Here is a 26399-nt window from a genome sequence, read left to right on the forward strand (position 1 = left end):
ACTGCTGAAGCACACTGATGGGGGGGAAGTGAAGAGTATCTCTCTGTTTCAGTGAAAGTTCCATTTTAAACGGGATCCACACAATTCTCAAAATAGTTACTTTTGGGCTCTAACAAGAAATAAAATCTCTCCCTCCCCCCAAAGGCACTATCACGTTGCACTGCGGGCTGAAGGACATGCTGGCTGCCAGCATAGAGCCTCGTGGCTGAGGTGAGCTGAGGGGCTCTGTGCCAGCAGGTCCTTCAGCCCATGTTGCGAGAAAAACCAATCCCCACTATTCACAGCGGGATTTTTTCCCCAAAAAAAGTCAGCTCATGAGCAACTAGATTGGTACTAACATTTGGGGTGAAATCCTGGTTCCACTGAAGGAAGTTGAAAACCTTCTGTTGATTTCAGTGGAACCAAGGTTTCACTCACCACAATCTCTTACCCCGTAGTGTGCATATTGGTCCATTTTCTTGGTTCTTAGTTCGTTTATTTCTGAACTGACTTGGAATATCTAGTGAAAGGTCTTGGAAAGAAAAACAGAATTGAATTTATTAGATCAAAATTAAACAAACCTTAGTTCTTACTGAAGTCTTACATTGTACAATTTCAACCTGGCCACATATTGTTTAGATACATGAAGATTCAAGCTTTAAAGCGCGAGTAAATACTTTGTAGGAGAAAGATAACTTACCTAGGAATGGATCAAACTTTCTTGATTCAGTCCCACATATTAAGCAGTTTACTTCATTTTGAAGAATGCCTCCAAATATAGCTGTGACAACAGTAGAGGCTCCATTTCTAAACAAACCGTGACGGAAAGAAACTGATCAGAAATTCTGCTTTAGGCTGCATTTCAGCATGTGAAATAATTTTAGCATGTGAAATATTTGTATTGCTTACAACCTGCCAAAAAATCATCAGGCAGTTTGGGTTTAATAAACAAGAATTGGGTTCATTTATATGGTCTTTTCACACATCACTGATTCCATGGAGCAACCACTGAGAACAACAAAGATATGGGAAACCTAGAGGGAACTGGAATCTGTACTCTATACAGGCATTCATAAGAAGCTAGATAAGCATCCCAAATCTTTGTCAAGGCTATATTTACATACGCTGCATTCTCTCAAGAGAGCACACAATTGTAACAGTATTATAAGGATGTTATCTTTAAAGAGCTGTTTGTTGTGTAACAACTACTTGAATAAACATGTCAGAAGGTAAGTCAATCGGGGTGTATTTTCGCTTTGAACATGCTCCCTACTTTTTAACTGAATATCATTAGGGCTTTGTAAGCAGGTTTCCTCCCATTTAAGCCACTTTCAAAATATTTACATTGCAAGAACATGCTAAACGTTGTGTCGTCGTTCTTTTGTATATTCATATGGCACTTAAAAGCTTTGTTGTTTTAAAAGCTCCAACATAGGAGATGCTAACTCAATCAGGTCAAAACAGCACTGCTGTCTGCACCACGTGTTTCCATAATACAGGCAGTCCCCGAGTTACGCGGATCTGACTTATGTCAGATCCGCAGTTACGAACAGGGCTTTTCTTGCCTCGCAGGACGGGAGCGGGGGGACGCCCAGATGCGCTGCGGTCCTGCCGCCCGTGTCCTCCGGGGCAAGAAAAGCTGTTCTGTGTCTCCCTGGTCTGCTGGGGGTGGGGGGGGGAACCCCGCCCCCCCCAACAGACCAGGGAGACGCGGAGCAAAGCCGCGGAACACGCAGCCAGCGGTGACAGCCCACACGCGCCGTGGCTGTCCCGCTGCCGGCGTCCTCCGAGGCTTTGCTCCCCGTCTCCCTGGTCTTCTGGGGGGGAAGCCCCCCCCAGCAGACTAGGGAGACGCGGAGCAAAGCCTCGGAGGATGCGGGCGGGACCGCAGCGCGTCTCGGCGGTCCTGCCACCCGCGTCTCCCTGGTCTATTGGGGGGGGGGGGGGGCGGGAGCGCAGCTAGTGCGCTCTCCCCCCCCCCCCCCCCCCCATCAGACCAGGCTTTTCTCACTGATGATGCCTGGGGTAGAGCAGCTGGGGTGCTGCCGGGTTGGTCCCCGCAGCGCTGAGGTGCAGCGCTGCGGGGACCTACCCGGCAGCACCCCAGCTGCTCTGTCCCAGGCGTCCAAATTCAGCCGCTGTTGAAACTGATCAGCGGCTGATTCCAGGAAGCCCAGGGCAGAACAACTCTGCCTCAGGCTTCCTGTAGTCAGCCGCTGGTCAGTTTCAGCAGCGGCTGAATCTGGACTCCAGTTCCGACTTACATACAAATTCAACTTAAGAACAAACCTACAGTCCCTATCTTGTACGTAACCCGGGGACTGCCTGTACAGTATTATATGAAAAAAAGGAACCGTTTTCCTGCTGAGGCAAGGAAAAGCATCTATTCATTCAACTTGTACTTGTCTGGTACAAAGCCTCAGGCTAACTGCTTTCTCCTGATCTTACCCCAGAAGACATTAAAGCCAAAGAACAATAGAAATTAACAACTGGGGACAGAACGATTTGCTAGTTTATATCATGAGGTTTCCAGCCACCTGCCAAGTTGCAGAAAACTAGTGTTGTGAGAGTATAAGCCACCTCCTCCTCCTTTAGACCCGATTAATAAACTGTCTATTTTTCATACAAGGCAAATTAACAGCACTATCTGTACACTGGTTTCAGTGGGGCAGACTTTTTTTTTCCAGACAAAGCTGGCTTTAAAGTCCCACTGAGTTTTACCAGGCTGAGATCAGCTGAGGACTGAAGATTTTGGATGACATCTCTCAAATCAATGCTGCAACATTTTCTAGTCCACTCTGAGGGGAGTTTTAGACATAGCTAATTGTGGTGCATGTGTTTTGTATGAACCAAGAAACCTAATGACTAATGTTATTTTGTTCTGAAGAGCACACGGCTAGAACAAAGCAGCTATATTGACAGAACTAACTAAAAGTGGGCCATGGGACGCTAGGAACATACTGTAGGGAAGCCTATGCAGTACTCACCTGCCCTGCTCAGGTCCATTTAACATGTAATCCCTTTTCCTGCACAGCTCAGGACTGACGTATCTCTCAGCTAATGTTAACGTAAAAAGTGACCAGAATCCAGGCTGAACTGACTGTTAACATTCCTGCCTAAGCAAAATCAATGTTTTGGTCTAAGTGCTGTTTTCAGTCTAGCAGAGCATACATGGACAAATTATTCAGGAAGTGTAGTATTTCCAGACACACAGTAAGACTTAAGTGCTTTGACTAACAGGCAGCACACTGTGCTATTACTTTAGCTTCTTACTGATGCCAGAGGGTAGTTCACTCCTCAAGGAAACTTTGATACACACATGGAGCCCCTTCTTGGCTGTAAGTTGTTGAAGGAATCAAAATAATATCTTACATGCAACATTTGTTGCTTGCAGAGAGACCTGAATTTTCTTGTAAAATTACAGAGCGGGAAACACCATTAAAGCCACCTTGGAGTTCCAGATGTAGATGGTCCAATAGGTAACGCATGAATTCATGGGCATCTTGTTGCTGGTATCCCCTTAATACAAAAATATTCAGTGAATTTAAAGAGACCACATCTTTGTTTCTGACGTATTGGTTCAAAGTAGCTCCAAAATTCAAACCACAGGAATAGCCTGTTACTCATTATCTTACAGGATACAGCCAAAGTATAAAAATTGCATGAACAAGTGTATTAGGAAACAATTTCCAAACCAATCTCTGAAAGCGTGCAGTGAATACATCTGAAGAAGCTAAGCAAGCAGGTCAGATCAGACTGCAATACGATCTCAAAACCACAAAGTCCAAATAAAGTCCTCTTGACCAAATATTTTTAAAAGTTTTTAGATTTACAACCAAAATTTGTTGGCTTTTTTTAAACAGTACGAAGAAGTGCTGGACACTGAGCAATAACTGACTATGTATTCAGCTGTGTGTAACAGAGATCAGGTCAATTTGCCTCTTGAACAGTTTTGACAAGGGACAGGCAATAACTCTCACTATGGCGCTGCAAGGAGAGTTGGACCTTCCTGGCTAGCCTATATTGCAGGATGGGGCAGGCCACTGCAACTGCTGACCCATGGTGAACCTATCTATGTGCATTTGGAGGCTGGCACCGGATTGGATAGCTAGCTGGGAGCAACCTAAAAGGGAACAGTAGCAGATGGAGGTGGTCCTTTTTGATGCTTCTGCACAATCACTCCCTTCACCTTTGGGTTTGCTGGTTATCAGGCTGTCACTCCATTTGTACAGGGTTGTTTGTTGTATGGTGGATTATGAAGGGATGTGGCAGTCATAGTTATTAGGAAAATGGGGGCATATAAGGACTGAAGCTCACATTGTGCAGATTTGCAGTTTATGATGTTCTCATGCGACTATTCAAATGATGTATATAATGTTCTAGAATCTGGGATTGCGAAGACATGGGTTTACAACACATTTTTTGGCATCTAAGAGATTCAATAGTGTTTGGACCACAGTTCTGGGCAGATTTTCCTCAGACACCAAACCCATCATTTCTCTAAGGCTGTCATTCCAAGGCCGAGTGCTCTCCACAAGCCTCCTGCAGTAATGGCAGGAGCTCTTTGAAAAAGGGATATATCCCCCCTCTCTAAATGGGCTATGGAACAATGCTTAGGAATGTATGGAGGGGTTTCAACCTCCACTCTGAGTAATCTTGCAACATTTCAGTGAAGAAATGTATTTGAGGCATAATTCTTACTACATTTGGACTCAGAGCTTACCCTACTGAACATGGAAGCTCCTGCAAGTCTCAGAAGTACAGTGAAAGCAGGAACAGAAAGACATTGCCCATGCAAGAAACAACAAGCATGTACTTCACTGCTAATTAGGCTGTGGAAAGCCAACAGCAGTCAGGTAAACAGCTATTTACAAATGAACCAGTAAGCTAAAGGATGTAACAACTCAAGGAAAGTCAAGAGGAATCTGAACGAATGTGTCATGAGACTCCAAGCACCCAGCCCCAAAGGAAGCGCGCGTGTGTGTGGGGGGGGGGGGGGGGGAGGAGAGAAGAGAAGCATTCTGCCACGTAAGAAGTGTGACTCCCCCTCAGAGGTTTAGTACTGAAGGTCCCAAACCATGGGGCAGCACAGAGCTTCGCTTGTTGCAATTCTGGTCCTTTAAATTTCACTTCTAAGGTAAAAATCCATGACCTATAGTACCACTATTTCATATAAGCAACTGATGCCGTTACCACTAGGATACTACGTGACTGAGTGGGAGGAGTGGCAGTTTCTACATTCATGAACAGAAGGGGCAGTGTCTATGCCAGTGGTTCTCAAACTTTTTGGTCTGTGGCCCAACTAGCTCAATGCAAACCTTTCCATGGACCATCAGCTGCTAATGGAAACTCACCATTAATTACACCAGAGCCATTTTGCTAATGTTGCAGCTGGGGAGAATGGTTTAATTTAAATTATTAAACAGATTAAGTGTTTTAACTCATGTCAGTTTATCAAACTTCATTTTAAATAAAGAAATACACTAATTTATGTCCAACAAAAAAAGGTTTTAATGTTTTCTTTATTTATGGGTGGGGTGGGGAAACTTTTTAGGGTCAGAGACCACTGACCTACAGAAATATCAATTGGGGACCACACAAGCGAGAAGCAAAAACCCCCAACGATGTGGGCCCCAACTGAAACACCTCACTCTCTGGTGCACCAGCTCCATAGGGTGCCAGGAAGGCACAGGGAGGACTCAGGTTCAGGTCTTCTCATAGGCCAGATTTACTTTTCTGGGGTTCCAGAGTGGATTTTAGGCTCTAGGGTGTGGACAAAAGTTAGGGGTTCAGTGTATGGGACAAGGCTGCTAGAGTGAGATAGGGATGGAGGTGCAGGATCTGGGCTGGAGGTGGGGTGCAGGATGGGGTAAATATGCGAGGTCTGTGTGGAAGGTAGAGGGTAGAAACAGGCTGGGAGTAGGGTGTAGGGCCAAGGGGGAGGTGCAGGAGGAGGTTTGGGGTAGGGTGTCTGGCCAGGAGGGTGGGTGCCAGTAGGGGGTGGGAAGTGCCTCTCCACTTTCCCCATGCAGCAGGGAGGCAGTGCGGACTCCCCACCTTGTGGGGGGAGCACTGAGCTCCAGCCTGGGAGGCGGCTGCAGACCACTAGTGGTCCACAGACCGCACTTGAGAGCCACTGGCCTATGCAAAACTGTCACAGCATGGAACACATCTTAGAGCATTGGCTCTGAGTGCAGACCATGGACCACTAGTGGTCTGCAGCTGCCTTGCAGATGGGTCGCAGCATGAGGCTCAGTTCCATCAGCCAGCACTAGTGCTCCAATGCCACCTTCCCCTCGCGAGGATGGAGCATCAGCACCAGCTTCCCACTGCACAGGATGTGTGGCTTTGCAAGGAGACGCGCCCCTCCCCCAGCCAGGCAGCTCCATGCGCAGAGACCTGAGCCTCTGGCAGGGTGGGTCTCATTAATCAGCTGTGGGGCTGCGCAGCTCACAGGGAACCTTGCCACAGGCCAAAAAGCTTGAGAACCATTGTCTTAGAATTTAGTCAAGCTGACACATGCCCATAGGAGAGCTATATGTTACACAGAATGCAGTCACTCCACACAAGCTTCCTACAAAAGCTTAGCCAAGGTGCAAGTGAATAAACACTCAAACCTTAAATAAGCCTCCCTGCTTTGTCCCAAACAAGCATAGCAAGCACCATTTCCTCTAACCCAGTGTTTCTCAACCAGTGGTACGAGTACCCTTAGCGGGGTACTCGAGAGAAGTCTGGGGGGAGGGGGTTCATCAACACAACTGAAATTTGGGGAAAACTGAATTTTTGTTTTAAGTTTTATAGGGCTTTATTCTTTTTGTACTTTTTACACCCAAAAACTTTATCGCCCGCCCATCTATGATTAAGTTGTTTAAACAAATGTGTTGCAAAGGTAGAAAAAAAATGGTGTGTCTGAAAACTGCAGGTACTGGATTGTACTTTTTAAGGGGGTACTTGATTGAAAAAAGGTTGAGAAACACTGCTCTAAACCAGCAGTTACAATGAGCATCACACAGCAGCAGCGAAAGGCAGAGCTCTGATAAATATTAAGAATCATCTGCTAGTAACCATGAAAATGAAGGCCGGCATGACTCAGAACCTTTAGAGAAGACTATGGTTGTGCTAGATCAAGCTGAAGCCAGTCTACAAACTCCTAAGAATATCAGCTTGGCTCCCGCTCCAATTCCTTTTATATCATTGGTGGGACAATGAAGTGTTTCATCCAAATATTCAGGGTAATTTTTGTTACAATACAGTAAATACTGTGCAACAATTATGCAATCAAGATGTAAACAGAGGTAAGAACCCTTCAGAACAGTGGTTCCAAAGTGTTACCCCATAGAGTTTGATTTATTAAAATCAGCAGTAAATAAACATTTTGAAATTAAATTGATTAATACTAAAAAACTAAAGTTTCTAAAATGTCATTTTCCTGTTTGGTGTTTATCATCATCAGGTCACTAGAGATGAAATTCTGAAATAAAAAGATTATCTGGTAAAGGATGAGCTATCTGCAAGTTAACTTTGTATAGATACTAAACAAAAGATATTTAATGTCAGTACAGCTTGTATATCTCCAGAACAAATGAAGAAGGCAAAATTCTTTGAGTGGTTTAAATGCAGAAAGTGTCATTAGAAGTTACTGAGTTAATGAAGGAAACACTTTTTTTTTAAATAGATCTAGCTACATTTTAAATAGCTTAGCAGACTTTTAGCAGAAGAAAGAAAATTTATGGGAATAGCATTATCCGCAAGAACACTGTCAATGAAACGGATATATATTTGAAGTGAAATGTGATGAAATTTGATTTGTAAATGCTTTATTGTTGTTTACATATATAATGTAGCACTTAGTAATGTTTTTATTCTGTTCACCCAAGTACAAATATGTGCAATAAAACAAAATGACCAAAGTTCCTCTAATGGAGAACACGGCTTCTCACAGAGACATCGTGTTTTGCAATATAGCAGAACCCAATTCACTCAAGCCTATCCACATTCTCATTCCCAGGGCAGCAAAATGTGATACAAAAGAAGCAATCATCAGGGGGAAAGCCCCTCACAATTCATGAAGCATTATAAACATACTTCAACCCACCAAGAGGCTATGAAGCTCTCTCAGTGTGCAGCAGGCTTGCCAGATTAGACTGCTCAGAGATTAAGCTTTCATAGCAAAGAAACAGCAAACTGTGGTGTGCCGCTGCATGCTATCATCCCACCACAACAGTACAATATGCAATTTCTAGCCATGAGCCGTTTTCCTGTCCCCACATGGATTTGGAGGGATCTACACTGCAATATCAGCAATTTCAGTTGTTTTCCACTATGTTATACTTTTCCATTATGGAGACAGGGCCTATAAGAAAAGGGTGAGCAGATGCCAGTTAGCTAAAACCTCAAAGACTGAGATTCATGGGAAAACTAACCAACCAAATCTCAGCTCCAAGGCTTCCCCTTCTCTCCACCCTGTGCAAGAACAAGCAGCATAGCTGACTTGTTCCTCTTATTCCACCAGCTCCAACTCTGTCCATCCCACATGTAACCCTCTTGAGCTGGCTAACATTGCAGTTATAAACAGAACACCAGTAACTTACTTCCACAGCATGGCTCAACTCAACCCAGAACTTCTATTTCCCCCCTTGCACCAAGGCTTCTGCCTCCTCCCCTCTCCAAATGCAGGGGAACATACTGCATTGGCTGACTCCTCTCTCCATGTGGCTTGCTGCATTATTTTGTTTCACACAATAGAGGGGCAGGTATAGCTGAAGGAAGGCAGAGTGCACAACTAATACCTTTCAATAAAATGTTCCTAGACAGCTAACGTTACCAGTGGGTCACAAATTCTCCCTCTCCCCTAAAAGCGCCAAATTCCCAGAAGAGGGCAGCACTTTATATTAAAAGCCATGACAGAACCCACAGTGCTGAAAATTTGCTAGAGAACAGATTTCGCTGTTCAGTCACACAAGACCTGTAGGGTAGGTTTATTACTAGTAATGGGGTAACTCGTCAAAGATATCAGAGATGTTCTTATGCATAGAATGTTTTGGCCACTGCTTGAAGCTGCTGGTATTAAACTTCCTTGATTCTCGTAAGCCAGTAAAACACACATTAGGCAGTGTGAAGAATACTAAAGATGGCCTTTTACTATCTGGGTTATTCAGCTAAGCATGTGAGTTCACAGCATCTTTTCAGCACTGCTGGAGATGTAACAGATAACAGAACATCTTTACTACCTGAGAACATGGAGCAACTTACCTTCACAAATCCTAACAGGTTTCAGTGCTCCTTTGAAAGAGGTTCAGGGGGCCAGGACAGGGAGACCTTGGAGAGGAATGATACTTCGATTTACTTGGGTAACTTTTTTTTGACAGTGTGTGTAACACCCATAGACTTTTACAGACCTTACTTTGAATTACATTGGAAAAGGCTAGAATGTTTTGAGAATCAAGGAAGTTTTGCCCAGTATGTTTTACATAAGGTTTATGGCATCTGTACTTTTTTTTAATACCATTCCTATCATAGCCAAAAGTTTGGATTCCGTACATTCCTTATTCTTGCTGAACTCCTTCCCCTATATGTAAGCCATTACTCATCAAAATTATCTTTGACTCTACTATATGTAGTGTACATATTGGGAACAAGCAATTATCTCGATGAAAGAATGTCTTCTAGATTAAAGTAAAGTCACATTTGAAAAGTTATACTTCTGGGCACAAGGGGAGGCTTCAAGGAGTTTTTTCCAAGAGCCAGATTAGGGCACAGATGGCATAAAGTTACAGTCAACAACACGACCCTTTGTCTTACGGAACTTACCTAAAATTTGGCATGATTTTCCAAACGACGTAAAATAAAGACTCTGGGCTAAATGCAGTTTGGCTCCCTTGCCATAAAGCACAAAGTGTCTTTCTAAACTCTTCAACCAATGAACTGGGAAGAGAAAGCAAAAATAAATTAGTATGGCATCATGCTCTAATCTACATTTTGCTGATAATCAGGACATCAGAGGTACAAATGTCACAATTTCCTTTGATGAAAACAGTTTACTTTGTAAATCATTTCTTAATAAAGACATATTCCAAATCCCTAACAATTTTACAAGATTACAAAATTGTAGGGGTAGAGACGACAATCTGGCAACATCGTGAAATCAGAAATGTTAAGGACGGAAGTGGGACAGATTTTCTAATGCCCGGTTTACTCTAGGAATGTAGGTCTAATTTAGTAGAGTAAGATTGATTTTTTAAACAATGAGTCCACAATATCAAGACCATTCTGTCAGATTTAAGGGCTGCTAAAGTTGATTTTGGTATTCATGCTTTTCACAAGGAGTAATACTAAATTCAACCTTGCATAGTCGAATTCATAGTAGTTTAGACTGTGCTGAGAAAGTCAAGATTCTTGGCCTCTGGAAGGCATCTCACAGTGCCATAATTTAACCGCTCTGGCCTGAACTTGCACCTCTACTGCTTTCCAGGTGAATAGGAAAAGCCCCAGGAAACATTGAGCATACGTGTGATGGACAGAACACATGTGCTGATGCTGTCCATCAGCGTAGTACATTGGCATACGTGTGCTGCTGAATTTAACTTCCCAGTGTTATGAGTACAGCTCAGCTGCCTCGTGTTCCTGCTGTAATGAAGTTTATCACCACCGACGGAGCAAAGGACCTGTCAGGAACCCACTGGGATAACCCTGAAATCCTGACTGACAACCACCATGACCTTCGAGTTCCATGAGCTCCAGTTCCCAGGGGCGCAAAAGAATGCCAGCATTGAGTGTGCAGGAGTTCTTGCACCTCATCAAGGCGTGGGAGGAGGAATCCATTGTCTCTAAGCTCTGAAACAGCAAAAAACCCACTGATAGCTATACAAAGATAGCAAAGTGCCGGGTGGAGAAAGGATACTCCAGGAACTCCCAGCAGTTCCATGTTAAAATAAAAGAGCTGAGTCAGTTCTATCACAAAACAAAGGAGGCAATCGGACAGTTTGGTATATCACCACAAACCTGCCACTTCTATGACGAGCTGCATGCAATCCTAGGGGGGAACCTGACCAGCTTCCCAAGCCAGATCACAGAGTCCGCCCAAGACACTCCAGGCAGAAGCATGGAGGACAGGATGATGGTGGTGGACAATGAGAGAAGTGGCCAGCCAGTGAGCCACGAAACCTTTTAATCCATTTGGAGCCAGTCCCTTCCTCCCAGGACATCTCACAATTTAGGCACTGATCCCCAGCAGGGCATTTCTGGTGAATTCACAATTTTTTTCTTGGATTAAGGCAATTGGGTGTGATGTATGGCGACTCTGTGCCTACACAGTGCAGGGGGCCCAGAACAACTTGTTGACATGTCAGAAGACGGAATGGAAACCCTCCCTGCATAACTCCACGAAGCTCTCTGAGGAACTCTTTGACCCTTCTTACAAGGTTGTGGGAGGCTGCCTTATTCCATCCTCCACAATAGGACACCTTCCCGCACCAAGCCAGCACTAAGTGGTCTGGCATCACTGCAGCACAAAGCATTGCAGCACAAGGCCCAGGCGTCTGTCAGCATCAGCTCCCTATCACTGCGTGATTTGGAGAAGACTGATACCTCACATGGTAACCTGGATGAAGGAGGAGGGGAAGCTATTAGCGCCTGCCTCTGCTGCTAGCATGGCTTCAGCCTCTGGCACTCCCTCTATCTCTCCTGCCCCATGGCTCCTGCGGGATGAGAAAGCAGCATTCTTCCAGAAAGCAGGGAGAGGCAGACATGGAGGAGGGAACCCACACAAGCCCTGCCCTACCAGCATGACTAGACCTCATCCCATCCCTCCCTCCTGCCCCTGGGCTTCTGGGGAATGTTGCACTCTTGGGAAGTGGGGCATGGCAGACAGAAGAAAGACTCTTTATCCACTGCCCTGACCCTGCCATCCCCCGTCCCACCCACAGGATTGTGCCCTGGCAGACTCCTTACTATGCCTGCTGCCAAATCATGTAATTCTAGATGATCCCTTGAGAACTCTGTTGTGTACCTGCTGTCCAATGGCCACTTTAAAGCACAACTTTAGCCTTGCACAGAATACATCTCCATTGTATTTGTAGGTCAAGAGATTTTAGGCTCCACGATGAATCTCCTTTGGTGTGTGCCCTTGTAACTTCATTACAGCAGGAACACAAGGCAGCTTGCTCTCCGCTATGGTATCCATATTTTCCAGAGTCACTACCTTCCATAGCACAGTGGTATTGATTGCTTTGGCTGCTTGTACAACAGCAGCTCCCACTGTAGATTTCTCCATTCCGAATGGATTCCAAGCTGACCAGTAGCTGTCTGGCACTGCAAGCTTCCACAGGACAACTGCCACATGCTTCTCCACTGTCAGAGTGGGTCTCATTCAGGAGTTCCTGCACTTCAGGGCAGAGGAAAGCCATTTGCAAAGTTCCATGAAAGTGGCCTTGTGCATTTGGAAGTTTTGCAGCCAGTGCCAATCGCCCCATACATACAGTACTAGCGCTCCCACCGGTCTGTGCTTGTCTCATGGCACCAGAAATGGCATTCCACTGTGTCCACAGGATCCAGTACCAGCTGTGTTTTCAATTCGCTCAAGGCCAGGGCTTGCCTGTACAGCATGCCCATGGCACCCCGAGACGAAGGTGATTCCTCCTCAACCTATTCCTAGTGTGCCATGCTTACACTCTAAAAAAAAAAACCTGCACTACTGGGCGCACCAAGGTAGACATCAACATTACAGTGCTTTGATGCACGAGATCCACAAGGGGGGCCATGCTCATGCTGCTATGGCATTTCTGTGGGTAACGAAGGCGCATAAAGATGCAAAAAGACTGTTTCTCATAGATCTCAAGCAAGAGGGGAAGGAGTAGATGAGTGCATTATGGGATGCTGACAGCATGAATCTATAATCACCTGCTGCCCAGTTTTGGTCTCAACATGCACCAGAAGCATAACCCAGAATGCAAAACGGCACAGGCATTGTGAGATAGCTACCCATAGTGCATCACTCTCAAAGTCTACAGCAATCTCCCTAATGGGGATGCGCTTCTTTGAACTAGGTTGAATTTTCGCGCACAGTGGGGACATGGATCATAGACTTTGCAAAATCGGGTGGCAAGAAATTGACCTTAATAAATTGGACGTTATCTTGTAGTACAGACATGGTGTAAGTTTTCATCACTAACATGTGAGCACATCAAAAATTGTACCTGTAAAAATTGTACCCGTGCACAATTATTTGCATGTTGGTGAAGATTCAGTCCAAATGTTCACCTGGAAATCTCCTTCAAAATGCAAGGTTATTGCCTATATTTTAATTTAGTGCTTCATCTAATCCAATTTTAAATGACAAGTGACAGGGTTTCCAGTACTTCTCTTGATAGTAGTTGTAGTCTAATAAATCTCACCACTAATATACTTTGATATCCAACTTTACATTTGCTTAATTTCCACGACTTAAGTTTCTTTATATTAATTTTAACTTCAGTGCCACTTTGCCCCAATTTAGGCTCAAGATGGATGTTTAATCCACATCAGTAGAAGATATTTAATAAACCAAGGCCAAAGCTATCCCCTCTCGCATTCTAAAACATATTTCCTCCTTTCCCATAAAACTCAATACAGGATTTATTATTCTTGTTGAAGAATTTTTTTAAAATCCCTGCTTTCATGCTAATTTTTGAGGACTTTGGAAAGAATTTTTTGAGTAAGATTAAGAAGCAATAGGTGACACATAGTCCAGTTAATTCCAATTCTAAATATACAGGAGACCCTTGTGATTTGCAGGTTCCACATATTCCTGGGTCTCTTGTCCCAGCCTGTTTCCTGCGGCTGCTTGGAGTCAGATTGAGTTCTTCATGGCTGCCTGGAGCTGTGGTGAGTTTCCTGCAGCTCCCGGCCACCACGATGAGTTCAGGAGCCATAGGAACTCACTGCAGGGGTCGGGAGTCACAGCTGCCAGTACTTATGAATTTCGCCATTAGCGGTGGATGCAGGAACACATCCATTGTGAATGGCGGGGGTTTCTTGTATTGAGCTTCACTCCAGCACTGTTTGGTGGATGCTAGCGTCCTATTTTTCACCAGCTACAAGAATCCAGTGGAAATTATGTACAAATCTGCACTTGTACACAATATCCAGAAAGTACCTGGGCACTCCCTCTTTCAGTTTCTAGTGCTGCTGTCTGAAATTCAGTGCTAGCAAGAAGCATGTTAACTTACACATTGTTATCCCCTTGGCTCCTAGTATGGTAAGTTCGCCTGCCAGCTGTTTTTCCATTCCGCAATTCCACAGCTGGCAACTCTTTGAAGTAACAGCAAAACTGCTGAATGTTGCTGTAGGAAAAAGAAATGAAAGTGAGAAACACAGAAGATAATAGGAAGAACGTGTGCATATTTTGCACAGTCTTCTTTAAAAATGCTCAATTGACTTCTTGGACTAGTTCTGAATAGCTTGAGTTTCCCATCAAAAGAAAAAACGGTTATTTACCTCGTAACTGTTGTTCTTTGAGATGTGTTGCTTACATCCATTCCACTTAGGTGTGCGTGCCACATGCACAAATTCTGGAAGCTTTTTACCCATAGCAGTACAGACCCTGGAATGAGCCCAGCATATGGCACATATATACCCTTGCAGGCCCTCCACCCCCTCAGGTCCTTCTTGCTAGGCATGGGATGCGTAGTCCTACGGATGGGGGTTCCACGGCCACCACGCCCAAAAGGAAACGACGGGTGGCGGTGGTCAGGTACTCCCTTCTAAGAGGGACGGAGCCATCCCTCTGCCGTCCGGACCTGGAATCTCGAAAGGTGTGCTGCTTACCGGGAGCTCGCATTCAGGATGTCACTGAGAGGCTTACCAAGCTGATCAAACCTTTGGATCGCTACCCCTTCCTGCTTCTCCACGTGGGAACTAATGATACGGCCAAGAATGATCTTGAGCATGTTACTGCAGATTATGTAGTGCTGGGAAGAAGGATCCAAGAATTTGGAGCGCAAGTGGTATTCTCCTCCATCCTCCCTGTTGAAGGGAAAGGATTGGGCAGGGATCGTTGAATTGAGGACGTAAATGCGTGGTTGCGCAGATAGTGTCGCAGAGAGGGCTTTGGTTTCTTCGACCATGGGACTCTGTTCCGGGCGCAAGGATTGTTAGGAAGAGATGGGATCCACCTAACGAAGAGAGGAAGGAGCATCTTCGTGGGCAGGCTTGCAAACCTAGTGAGGAGGGCTTTAAACTAGGTTCGTCGGGGGACGGTGACCAAAACCCTGAGGGGAGTGGGAAAGTCGGATACCGGGAAGAAATGCAGAGAGGAAGGGGCAAGAAAGGAGGACCCATGTTTCGAATGGAGAAGATAGGACGATCAACTGGTTACCTGAAGTGTTTGTACACTAATGCGAGAAGCCTGGGCAACAAACAGGAAGAACTGGAGGCCCTGGCCCAGACCAAGAAATATGATTTACTTGGGATAACAGAGACTTGGTGGGATGACTCGCATGACTGGAGTGCTGTCATGGAAGGGTATAGACTGTTCAGGAAGAACAGGCAGGGGAGAAAAGGAGGAGGAGTTGCACTATATGTAAGACAGCACTACCATTGCTCTGAACTCCAGTATAAAGAGGGAGAAAAACCTGTTGAGAGTCTATGGGTTCAGTTTAAAGGAGCAAACAACAGCCTTGATGTTGTGGTTGGTGTTTGCTACAGGCCACCGAATCAGGTGGATGAGGTAGATGAGGCTTTCTTTGGACAACTGAGCAAAGCTTCCAGATCGCAGGCCCTGGTTCTCGTGGGGGACTTGAATCACCCTGACATCTGCTGGGAAACCTATACGGCAGTACACAGGCAACCCAGGAAGTTTTTGGAGAATGTTGGGGATAACTTCCACCCCAAGGAGCCCACAGGAGCTTCTTGACACAGGTGCTGGGCATGAACATCTGTTTGCCCACCTGCCCCCAGGCTCTGAGGTGGTTCAGGCCGCCCCAAGGAGCCCGCAGAGCCACCCCAGTCCTCCCCATCGGGGGCTCGTACCCCATTCCTCCCTCACCTCCTTCCACTTACCCCTCTCTAGCCCCCCTTCCTGATGTACAAAATAAAGGACACGTGTGTTCAAAAATAGAAACTCTCTTTATTGAACAAAACTCAGGGAGACTGGGAAAAGGAGGTGGGAGAGGAGAAGAGAGAGAGTGGGAGAAGGGAGGGCAACTAAAATGATCAGGGGTTTGGAACAGGTCCCATATGAAGAGACACTAAAGAGACTGGGACTTTTCAGCTTAGAGAAGAAGAGACTGAGGGGGGATATGATAGAGGTCTATAAAAGCATAAGTGGTGTGGAGAGGGTGCATAAAGAAAAGTTATTTATTAGTTCCCATAATAGAAGGACTAGAGGACACCAAATGAAATGAATGGGTAGCAGGCTTCAAACTAATAACAGAAAGTTCTTCTTCACAAAGAAAATAGTCAAGCTGTGGAACTCCTTGCTGCAGGAGGCTGTGAAGGCTAGAACTATAACAGAATTTAAAGAGAAGTTAGATAAATTCATGGAGGTTGGGTCCATGGACTGGTATTAGCCAGGGGGTTGAAATGGTGTCCCTGGCCTCTGTTTGTGGAAGGCTGGAGATGGATGGCACGAGACAAATGGCTTGGTCATTGTCTTCAGTCCATCCCCTCCAGGGTACCTAGTGTGGGCTGCTGTCGGCAGACAGGCTATTGGGCTACATGGATCTTTGGTCTCACCCAGTACGGCCATTCTTATGTTTTTATGTTCTAAGCTCAGGGCTCAGGGTCGGGGTCTCACTGGACCACCTTGATTTTCATGCAAACCTGCTCCTGGGTGGCCAGGCTGGCAGCTATCCTGCCCTAGACGGCCACTTTCCTGTGCCTAGTGCGGAGGTCGTGGACGTTGGAGGCTTTCCCCCAAACCTCGATGAGGTCCACGATGTCCGCACTAGACCAGGTGGGTGCCCGCCTCTTGCAGCCCCGGGCAGGCTCCTGGAAGCTGCCAGCCTGGTCCTGGGAAGAGGCGGAGGGCTGGGTGGCAGTGGGTGGCTGGCTCGTGCCGTGTCAGGTGCAGGGTCTGCTGGCTGGGTGCTGGCAGGCTTGCACCTGGCACGGGCACCGTTGCCAGACTGTGCCCCTTTAAGGGCTCCGGGGCCGGGAGGGGGGCAGAAGAGTTTCCCTGGTGGTACCCAGAGTGGCCACCAGGGCAAGCTGGGGAGGGCTAGCCTCCCACTAGTTCGAATTAAGTGGCTACACAGCCCTTAATTCGAACTACTTAATTCGAACTAGGCGTTAGTCTTCGTAGAATGAGAATTAAGCGCTCCGTTAGTTCGAATTAAGTTCGAACTACACTAGTATGTGTAGCGCCTATCAAAGTTAATTCGAACTAACATCTGTTAGTTCGAATTAACTTTGTAGTGTAGACATACCCCATGAGTTTATTAATTGATGACTTTTCCATCTAGTCATCATGCTTGTAACAGGAGTATTGTGGTGATAATAAAAGTTCTTTCTCTTTCCTTTTTATTAACGTGGTATTGGTTAATATTTGTGTCTTGGTTTTACTTTAGGGGTGAGATTTCCCAAGTGATCTCTCCCCTGATTTCCTTATCATTACTTGGGTGATAGCAACAGATTTTTATCCCCAAAATCTAGGTTTTTAAGATTTTTGGGGGGAAGTGTTATACCAAAGCCTGGAAAGATAAGGTTTTGGGGTACTTCTGCAGGTCCCCACTTCTGCCAGACCAGGGAAGAAGCCTTGACAACATAAATCAGATATACGAAAAGGCAATACACAAAAACCTGTTGAGAATACTTTAATCTTCCTGGACAATCAATAATGGATCTCCAAAACACCGTATTGTTAGACGCCAATTCCACAAGCAAAATACACAGGGAAGAATTGGAACTTAACTTCATTTACAAGTTTAATTCTTATGCAAATGGTACAAACAGGAACATCGGGCTGGCTCACACACTACCTTCCACATCTTAATGACTTGTGCTAATTGTTCTTATCAGCCTTTTGCAAATACTTAACCATCCCTTCCCTCCCCCTCTCCCTTACTTATTCTTGGATCTGGATTATTAATACATCATTAAGAAGCGGGTTGCGCCCACAAAAGTTCATGCGATCATCTACATGTTTCGTTAGTCTTTAAATTCTAGTCGACTATTTGTTGTTTTTTTAAGTTTTTTCTAATCTAAACAGTAACTTGAACAACAAGCAACTACTTGGAAAACTATTTACAGAAGACAAAAGCATTCCAGCAATCGTCAGGGGCGATAAGAAGGAACTGAGGGGGTGGAGGGCCAGCAGAGGTATACATGGGCCAATATGCCAGCACCCTCCAGGGGGCACCCTGGCTGGCCCAACAGGTACTGCTATGGATAAAAAGCTTCCTGAACTCATGCACGCAGCATGCACACACCCCTAAGTGGAATGGACATAAGCAAGCACTTGAAGAAGAACTAATCAAGATGCATCTAGTGTTACAATATAATGATCTACTCGTCACATATACAGTGGGCACCATCCAACAACATGCACCAGCCCAATTACCTGCCACAATTACATCTTTTCTCTCTTTTGATTAGGAGATACCAAGGACCCACAATTACTGAGTGTTGAGTTCTTATATCATGCTTACTGTAAACAAATTCCATGTCTATAAGTGGCATTAATATTAATCAATAGTAGACTTTAATTTAGTATATACCATCTAGAACAGCGATGAGTAACCAAGTCTAGTGAGTGGGCTGCAAGAGGAGGTCGTATGCTCAGTGGTAGGCAACCGGTGGCCTGCAGTTCACTTTGGTTCCACAAGTGGCCCAAACACCCTCTCTCCCGCCTCTCCACCCCTACATGCCTTCGCATGACTGGTACATGGGAGCCCCGCGCATCCTACTCTTCCCCCTCCCACGCTGCACTTTTGAAGCTCCATGAATCCACTGATTCATGACACATCCCTGCTCCTCCCCCTCCTTCTCAGAGCTTGAAATGCCAGAACCTAAATTGGTTTAAATCTGTGTAATTCCAATGGAATCAACAGAGCTCTGCCAAATTAGACTGGTTGAAAATGTGGACCTCATTTTCAGAAAGAGGCCAACAATCCACTGGCTGAAGAGCATGCACGACTCTACCAGTGCACATGTAAACATGCTCAGATGTAGGTACACAGCTGTATCTCTACCCGGTGACAATTTGGCCAAGGATGCACCAGCTGATGCATTCATACTGTGAATACAAAACACCTGCACAAAGCTTAAGGTCACCTATAACTTTTTGCAAGTAATACAAAGATAATTCAACTACATGTGTTAATTTGGGGATGGCTGCTATTACACAGAACCAACCACATGCACTTGTGGGGGAAGAATCACAAAGGGCTCCAAGTTTCCACTGAGGTCACAAATTTCAGTGCTGCTCTCTACCATTCTGTGTGACATTCTCTAATATGCATTTTAAATAGATTCACTAGCACATTAAAGGGGGAGAGGAGCAAGAGGATGACATAATGGAGACGAAGCACAACTCCACAAGAGTCCCTGTTCCCAAAGACCTGAAGGAGAGTCCAGATTTGGGTTTGCTGTCTGATCAGAGTACCAGTGATATCATACCATTAGAGCACTTCCATATCAGTCAGTGAGAAACCAACCACTCAGAAATTTTCCTAGTCATAATAGTCTGCCCCCTCCCTTCACCGCCGGGAAGGCTACAATCCTCAAAGCCCAGCCAATACCCTCCCTACAGATGCACTAACTCATCCCTCACCTGCAAAAGGTATCATGTCACTACCAGTGTTCCCTCTAATTTTTCCCACCTCTGAGTAGAATGAATTTTGTTACGTGCACCACTATGGAAGGCTTCATATTGGTGCACACAACAAAATTCATGTTGTAGGAGTGGAGCCAAGAGATTCATGGTGTGGAAGGAGGCTCAGGCCTGTGGCAGAGAGTTGGGGGTGAAAAGCTGTGAGCCTTGGGGGTGGTGCCAGGGACAAGCTGCTTAGGAGCTGGAGCAGAAGGTTCAGGTGAAGGGGTGAGAGAGCTCCAGCTGGGAATACATACTATGAGGTGGGGCAGGGTTAAGCAATAGTTTGGAGCGAAGGAGGGTACACCAGGACAACTGAGAGAGGACTCCCCCCAGTTTTCGCTGCAGCACCTGTGTGTGTGGGAACACCCAGGGACTGGGTGGGAGCCGTGCCAGGCCACAGGGGCCAGATGGGAAACAGGAATGAGGCCAGATGAGGGCCAGAGCTGGGCTGCCATGACAAAAAATAGGAATGGGCTGGATGGGGGACAGGCCTGGCACTGGGGCCTGAGGCAGAATCAGGGGCAATGGCGGGATGATGGCAGACATAGCTGGTTCTCCAGGGCCAGACCAGGGTCGGACTGCCTAGGGATGTTTGATAGCAGGTAACAGAATACTCAACTAATCACATGAATTCTTAGCAGTTAGTTGACTATTCTATAGACCCCGGGGTGGGGCCAGCAGCCAGTGCAACCTGGACCCACACCCAGGGAGCCCCTGCTGCCTCTCATATAAAGGCAGCAGCATAGGGAGGCAGCAGTCCCTGTCTATGAGGGGTCCTAGCTAACCACAGACAGAGGCTGCCCCAGTCTCTGTTCACAGGGAGCTCAGAACAGAGCCTAGGCTTATTGGTTAATCGACTAGTCGATTACTCATTCACATTCTTACAACTGCCTGTGGCAGGGGCCGGGCTGGAGCCCAGTAGCCTGGCCAGTTGGAGGGCTGTCTCGTTTGGCCTGTGCAGTTTAACTGACCATTTGCCTGGCACGAAATATACAGTTGTGCAGCTACTCAGCCACACATCTTACAGGGAACTTAGCCCCCTACCCTTCAAGCTGCGGAAATAGGGGATTCCTCCAACATAAATTGCCACTTCTGAATCAATCACAGGGTTCACTTTAGAGAAATCCTTACTCCTTCTAGAGAAGAGAGAGCCGTGTTGCCAATTCCTACAGTTTTATGGGGCAAGAGTGAGGAAGAGAAGTAACTGGCCTCTCTTGCCTTGTACTGCAGAATAGATACCACCAAATCATCCTGAAGCCCAGGGAAGAAATCGGAGGTGGTAATTATATGTAAAAGATGATTGTTACCTGAGAGACTGAAGGATCGCATTCATGAAACATGTGTTCCCCAGATTGCGTAGGCCTGTAGCACAAAGGGCAGTGGTGCTCCCCTGGGAACCAGAAGAAAGAGGTAAGTGAAGAGAGACATACAGCTACCCCCCAAGCAGCAGTGTACACGCAAATAGGGCTAATGACAACTTGTTTGAGCCAGCTGGGAACCAAGCCTACATCATCACCAGCTCAAACAATCTAAAACTGCGGCCCATCAAGGTTCCATGTGTGGCCCACATACCCCCACCCGCTCTGCCTCCTTTCCCCTATGCCTCTACACACTGGAGACCCCACACTTACCTACACCTTCCTCTCCCTCCCAGCACTTCTGGAGCACCTTGAATTGGCTGATTTGCACCCCATCTCCACTTCTCCCCCTCCTTCCCCCCAGAACTTGAATGCTGCAGCACCATGAATCAGCCGGGTCCTGCGCTGTCCCTGCTCCTCCCCCTCTTCCAGAGCTTCAATTACATGAATCAGGCAAGTCGCAGTGTCTGAGCTGTAGGATGGAGACAAAGGAGCAGGGACAGGCGAGTTGTGGCATCCGAGTTCTAGGACAGAGAGAAAGGGGCAGGGATAGGCGAGTCGTGGCATCCAAGCTCTAGGAGGGAGAGAAAGGAGCGGGGACGACGCGAATCAGCCAATTTGTGACATTTCAGAAATGCTGAAAGGCATGGGGAGGAGCAGGGAAGAGGCCAGGAAGGGATTTGATATTGCAAAATAAGTGCAAATGTTTCTTTTTTTTAAATTTGAAGTTGATGACCATTCTAGTAATATATAAATGATTAAAGCATTTCTACTTGTTTTGAAATATTCAGAATGGTACATATTAATGTATTTAACCTTATTCTTGCGGTCATCATTAGTGCACATGACTAATTTCACACTGAGACAAAGGAGGGCCACTCGTGGCCCACTCTCCAGCTTTGACTGCCCATCGCTTGATTATTACAAGCGTTACATAAGAGTGCCTAGATTTGATTTAAAAATTCCTGTTTTGATCATCTAAATAAACCCTCAGAGGACATTTTGAGATCTTCATCGTTTTAAGAGAATGTTTAACTGGTGAGGCCACATCTGGAGTACTGGGCCAATTCTGGCCCCCCATTACAGAAAAGATGTGGACATACTGGAGAAAGTCCAGCACCGGGCAACAAAAATGATTAGGAGTCTGGAACACAATTTATGAGGCGAGCTTGAGAGATTTGGGCTCATATAGTCTACAGGAGAGAAGACTGAGGGGGGATTTGATAGCAGAACAAAGAATAATGATCTCAAGTTGCAGTGGGACATTATATTCACTAGGAGGGGGGTGAAGCAGTGGAATGGGTTACCTAGGGAGGTGGTGGAATCTCCATCCCTAGAGGTTTTTAAGTCCCAGCTACACAAAGCCCTAGCTGGGATTGGTCCTGCTTTGGGTAGGGGGTTGGACTTGATGACCTCCTGAGGTCTCTTCCAGCCCTAGGATTCAACTTACTCTTTAGAACAATCCACTCTAGAATGCTGAGTAGATTTTCATGATCATCCGAGTTAAGTACCCAATTCCCAAAGCTTTTAGTTAAAGCTGCGTGCCAATTTCCTTAAGGCACTATTGGAAATCATCTCACCCTAAAAATGAGATAAACTTCCTTGCCAGTTACCTTTCGACTTCCCCACCATCACATGGCATAGATTTTCTCTTCTAGGACTTCTCATGAGTCCCCAGAACTGGGCTTCTATTTTTTTTTGGGGGGGGAGGGGGGAAACAGAATTTTGGGGAAAATTACTGAAATTAAATATACTGCTCAAGAAAGGAGCTGAGAGCAGGAAAGAGCAGGCATGTGACACTGTTGGCCTCTTGACTAGAGAGTTGCAACACTCAGGCTAATTTGGTTTTGCCACAGAAGGAGGGGTGTTGTAGCTATTTTTATTTCTAAATTCTTTTCACTTGTTTTAGTTGCCAGTCAAAATTAGTATTGCATAAAAACAGCATGTCAACCTTCAATCTCCAAAATGGAATGTTAACCAATCTTCTATCAGGAGTTCAAAAACCAACGTTTAGCCCCTGACAAAAGCAGTGTGCTTTCAAGTAGGGACAATGGGAGAAAGCTTCTGTAATTCAGATACTGTCCCCAGTTTGTGTCTTGATATCACTAGACATTGATGCTACCACAAACAATATACAAAAGCTTAAGTCTTAAGTAAAGCCTAAAGAGTGAATAGTATGAGAATCTAAGTTTTGTATTTGAGTTTTTCTGTTTGTCTGTCTGTCTGTTCAAGAAGTCCTCCTGAACTGTATGAGTTAGGACCTCAAAAATGGTATGCCGCTTCCTCTTGCAACTTGAAGCAACACAAGGGTTTGGTTGTGCAAGGAAAATGATATGTGTCTGGCGGGGGATTCTATAAAAGGAATGGGATTCTCATAAAGCCATGCAGAAAAGAGACAATCGCCAGACAGGTGAAAGGGGCTGACTGGGGATGGACTGTCCGTCCCCTCCTCATCCACGATTGCCCTAGTCCTAAGACTTCCACCCCTGCTAGGCACCCTTTAGGCAGGGCGAGGACAAGGGGTGAAGCTTCCCCCCACAGATTCGTACAGGGATGTTGCTGGCTTTTCCCCTTTGTCAGGGAGCAAGGGGAAAGGGTGCAGTTTGCGGCATTCCTCACTCTGACCGGAGAGCACAGGATGCAGATGAACCCAGACTTGCCCCCCTCCTCCAGCTGTGCCTGCTAGAGCTGCAGCAAGCATGGAAAGGTGGTCCTCATCTGGCCCCAAGCTACTGTGGTGAGAGAGCTGGAGTAGTCCGCTTTCCCTAGGAAAGCCTGCCTACTGAGCCCCTCACCCCACTCCCACTCCAGAGCAGGGGTTTAAATCAAGCATGTACATTTTCATGTTATTTTCCAAAAAAATGTATAATACAGGTTGAAACTCTTTGGTCCAGCAACATCCAGTTGGAGCACGGGTGTTGCTGGACGAGAGAGCCCCAGCTGCAGAGCTTGCCGGCGGCAGGGCGTACAGCCAGCCAGCTGGGCCAGCGGAGCCCAGGGGGCACCGGAGCCCACAGTCAGCACAGCAGGGCTGCCAGAATTCCCAGGAGCTCATGGGGCCGAAAGCTGATGGGGACATGGGAGCTTGCTGGACCACACAGCCCTCAGGGCTGTTGCAGACAGGGAGGTAGGGGCAGCAGTGCCAGATGGCTGGGGAGAGGAGGCCAGAGGAGAGGCTGGCACCCCCTCCCCGCCTGGTCCAGCAAACTCCCTTGTCTGGGACTGGTGAGGTCCCAAGGGTGCTAGACCAGGAGGTCCAACCTGTATTTTGACAGAAAATTCAGCATTAATCAGATGTCACATTTTAGCTATTGAATTACAATATGCTATTATTTTAAAAGGTCTCGTTTCCAATATAAAATCCCCCACCACCAATGCCTTCTAGTGCCTTTCCCCATTCCACCTGTGGTTAGACAGCAAGGCATTATTTCAAACACCCTCTTCCCTGCTTTTTCTAGACATTGATTCAACCTGCCAGCACAGAAAAGACCATCAGTTGCCTTGGGCAACATTCATTTATTAATAAAACAGAAAAAAAACAACACAGATTAAAATTGATACAAACTCCACTTAGTTAATATTTTCTAATTAATTCAGTCTTCTAAATTGGTATACGTGAGTTGTAGTTTTACTTTTGATTTTCCAGGTACTGAGAATTCATGTGATTCTGTAGCCAAAAGAAGCCTGTATTGCAAGTGCTTCCTCCTTAGGTGTCTTCAGAAATTTTTATATTAAAGAGAGACACTAACTAGATCTGCCCATTTTGAAAGTAATTAAACTACAGGCGTTCCAAGACAGCAATTCAGTGTTGGCTGCTTGGCTGTCCAGAGATTCAAGTAGGAGTATGCCCACACGCCAATTAGACACCAGAGGCTGGCCCATGCCAGCTGGCTCAGCTAAGGGGCTATTTACTTACAGTGTATATGTTTGGGCTTCAACTGCAGCCTGAGCTCTGGGACCTCCCACCTTACAAGGTCCTAGAAACTGTGCTCCACCAGCCCAAGCCCGATAGACAATTAAACAGCCCCTAAGCCTGAGCCCTGCAAGCCAAAGTCAGCTGGAACTGCCTTGTCATGGGCTTTTACTTCCGGTGCAAACATAGGAGAGCAGCAATACAGCCATATCCATCCCCACCTCCATGCGCCCTCTGGAGAATTCCTGCCTCTCCAGGTAAGAGATCTGTGTGGAAAGGCAAGTTTATGCATCAGTGCTGTAGCACTAGTACTACAGCTCCTGTGGGTCAGGTTCCATTCCTGCACTGCATTCTTGCCCTTTTAGAGATAAAGCCCCAAGCTGAGAGAGGGCTGAGAGGATACCCTCCCCACCCTAATGCTCCCTGAAACAGAAGGCAAAAGTGATATGCCCATCATCCAACATGCGGAGACAGATACCTGGAAAGTGGGAGCAGCAGACAAGATGAGAATAGAAACAAAGGCAAAAGCACTTCTTAATAGACATTTCAAAAGGGTTTAACTCCTGTTTTTTAGAATGTGAGAAAGGCCATACTGAGTCAGACCAATGGTCCATCTAGCCCAGTATCAGTCTTTCAATGGTGCCCAGTGTCAGATGCTTCAAAAGGGAATGAACAGAACAGGACAATGTCTTGAATGATTTATCCCATTATCCAACTTTCCAGCAGTCAGAGGTTTAGGTACATCCAGAGCATGGACTTGTGCCCCAGATCACATCTTATGTAAGATGGTAAACCAGAACTGCTGCGCAGAATTCAAGTTGTGAGCATATCATGAATTATAGACTCGCATGTTATTTTCTATCTGTTTGTTCCTTTCCTATTGGTTCCTAACATACTGGTAAAGAGTTGTGTGGGTTTGTCTTTACTGATGCTGCACATCGAACAGATGTTTTCACAGAACTATCCACAATGACTCCAAGGTCTCTGTGTTAAGTGACTACCTAGCTAATTTAGAACCAATCAATTTGTATGTATAGCTGGGGCTTTTCTCCCCACATGAGCATTACTTTGTAGTTATCATTCACACTATTTCATTTGCCATTTTGTTCACCAATCACTCAGTTTACTGAGGTTCCTTTGCAGTCAGCTTTGGACTTCCCCATCTTGAGTAATTTTATATCTACAAACTTTGCCATTTTACTGTCTACTCCCTTTTCTTAATTTACAACTATCTACTTAACTAATAGGGAGGACTGGTGTGTGTCCTTTTCTCTTGCAATATATAGCTTGAGTGCCACACTTGTCTGCTAGATAGGAAGTTGCCTCTTACCTGCCTCTGCTTTTCTGCCCATTGGCACTA

General features: G+C 45.9%; 1 protein-coding gene across 5 annotated transcripts in view; it reads right to left on the bottom strand.

Annotated features, from left to right (window-relative positions):
• The window catches only part of USP3 (ubiquitin specific peptidase 3), a 72208-nt gene that overhangs the window by 6591 nt on the left and 39218 nt on the right, over positions 1–26399 (bottom strand). For all 5 annotated transcript variants that reach the window (XM_075897641.1, XM_075897642.1, XM_075897640.1 and 2 more), the window contains 6 exons: positions 21076–21158; positions 14184–14297; positions 9790–9903; positions 3352–3498; positions 680–786; positions 431–511 (listed from right to left, as the gene is read on the bottom strand). In XM_075897641.1, coding sequence (XP_075753756.1) covers positions 431–511; positions 680–786; positions 3352–3498; positions 9790–9903; positions 14184–14297; positions 21076–21158 — 646 coding nt within the window. The remainder of the gene's footprint in view (positions 1–430; positions 512–679; positions 787–3351; positions 3499–9789; positions 9904–14183; positions 14298–21075; positions 21159–26399) is intronic.

The sequence above is a fragment of the Pelodiscus sinensis genome, chromosome 14, assembly GCF_049634645.1.
Source record: "Pelodiscus sinensis isolate JC-2024 chromosome 14, ASM4963464v1, whole genome shotgun sequence".
Lineage (NCBI taxonomy): Eukaryota > Metazoa > Chordata > Testudines > Trionychidae > Pelodiscus > Pelodiscus sinensis.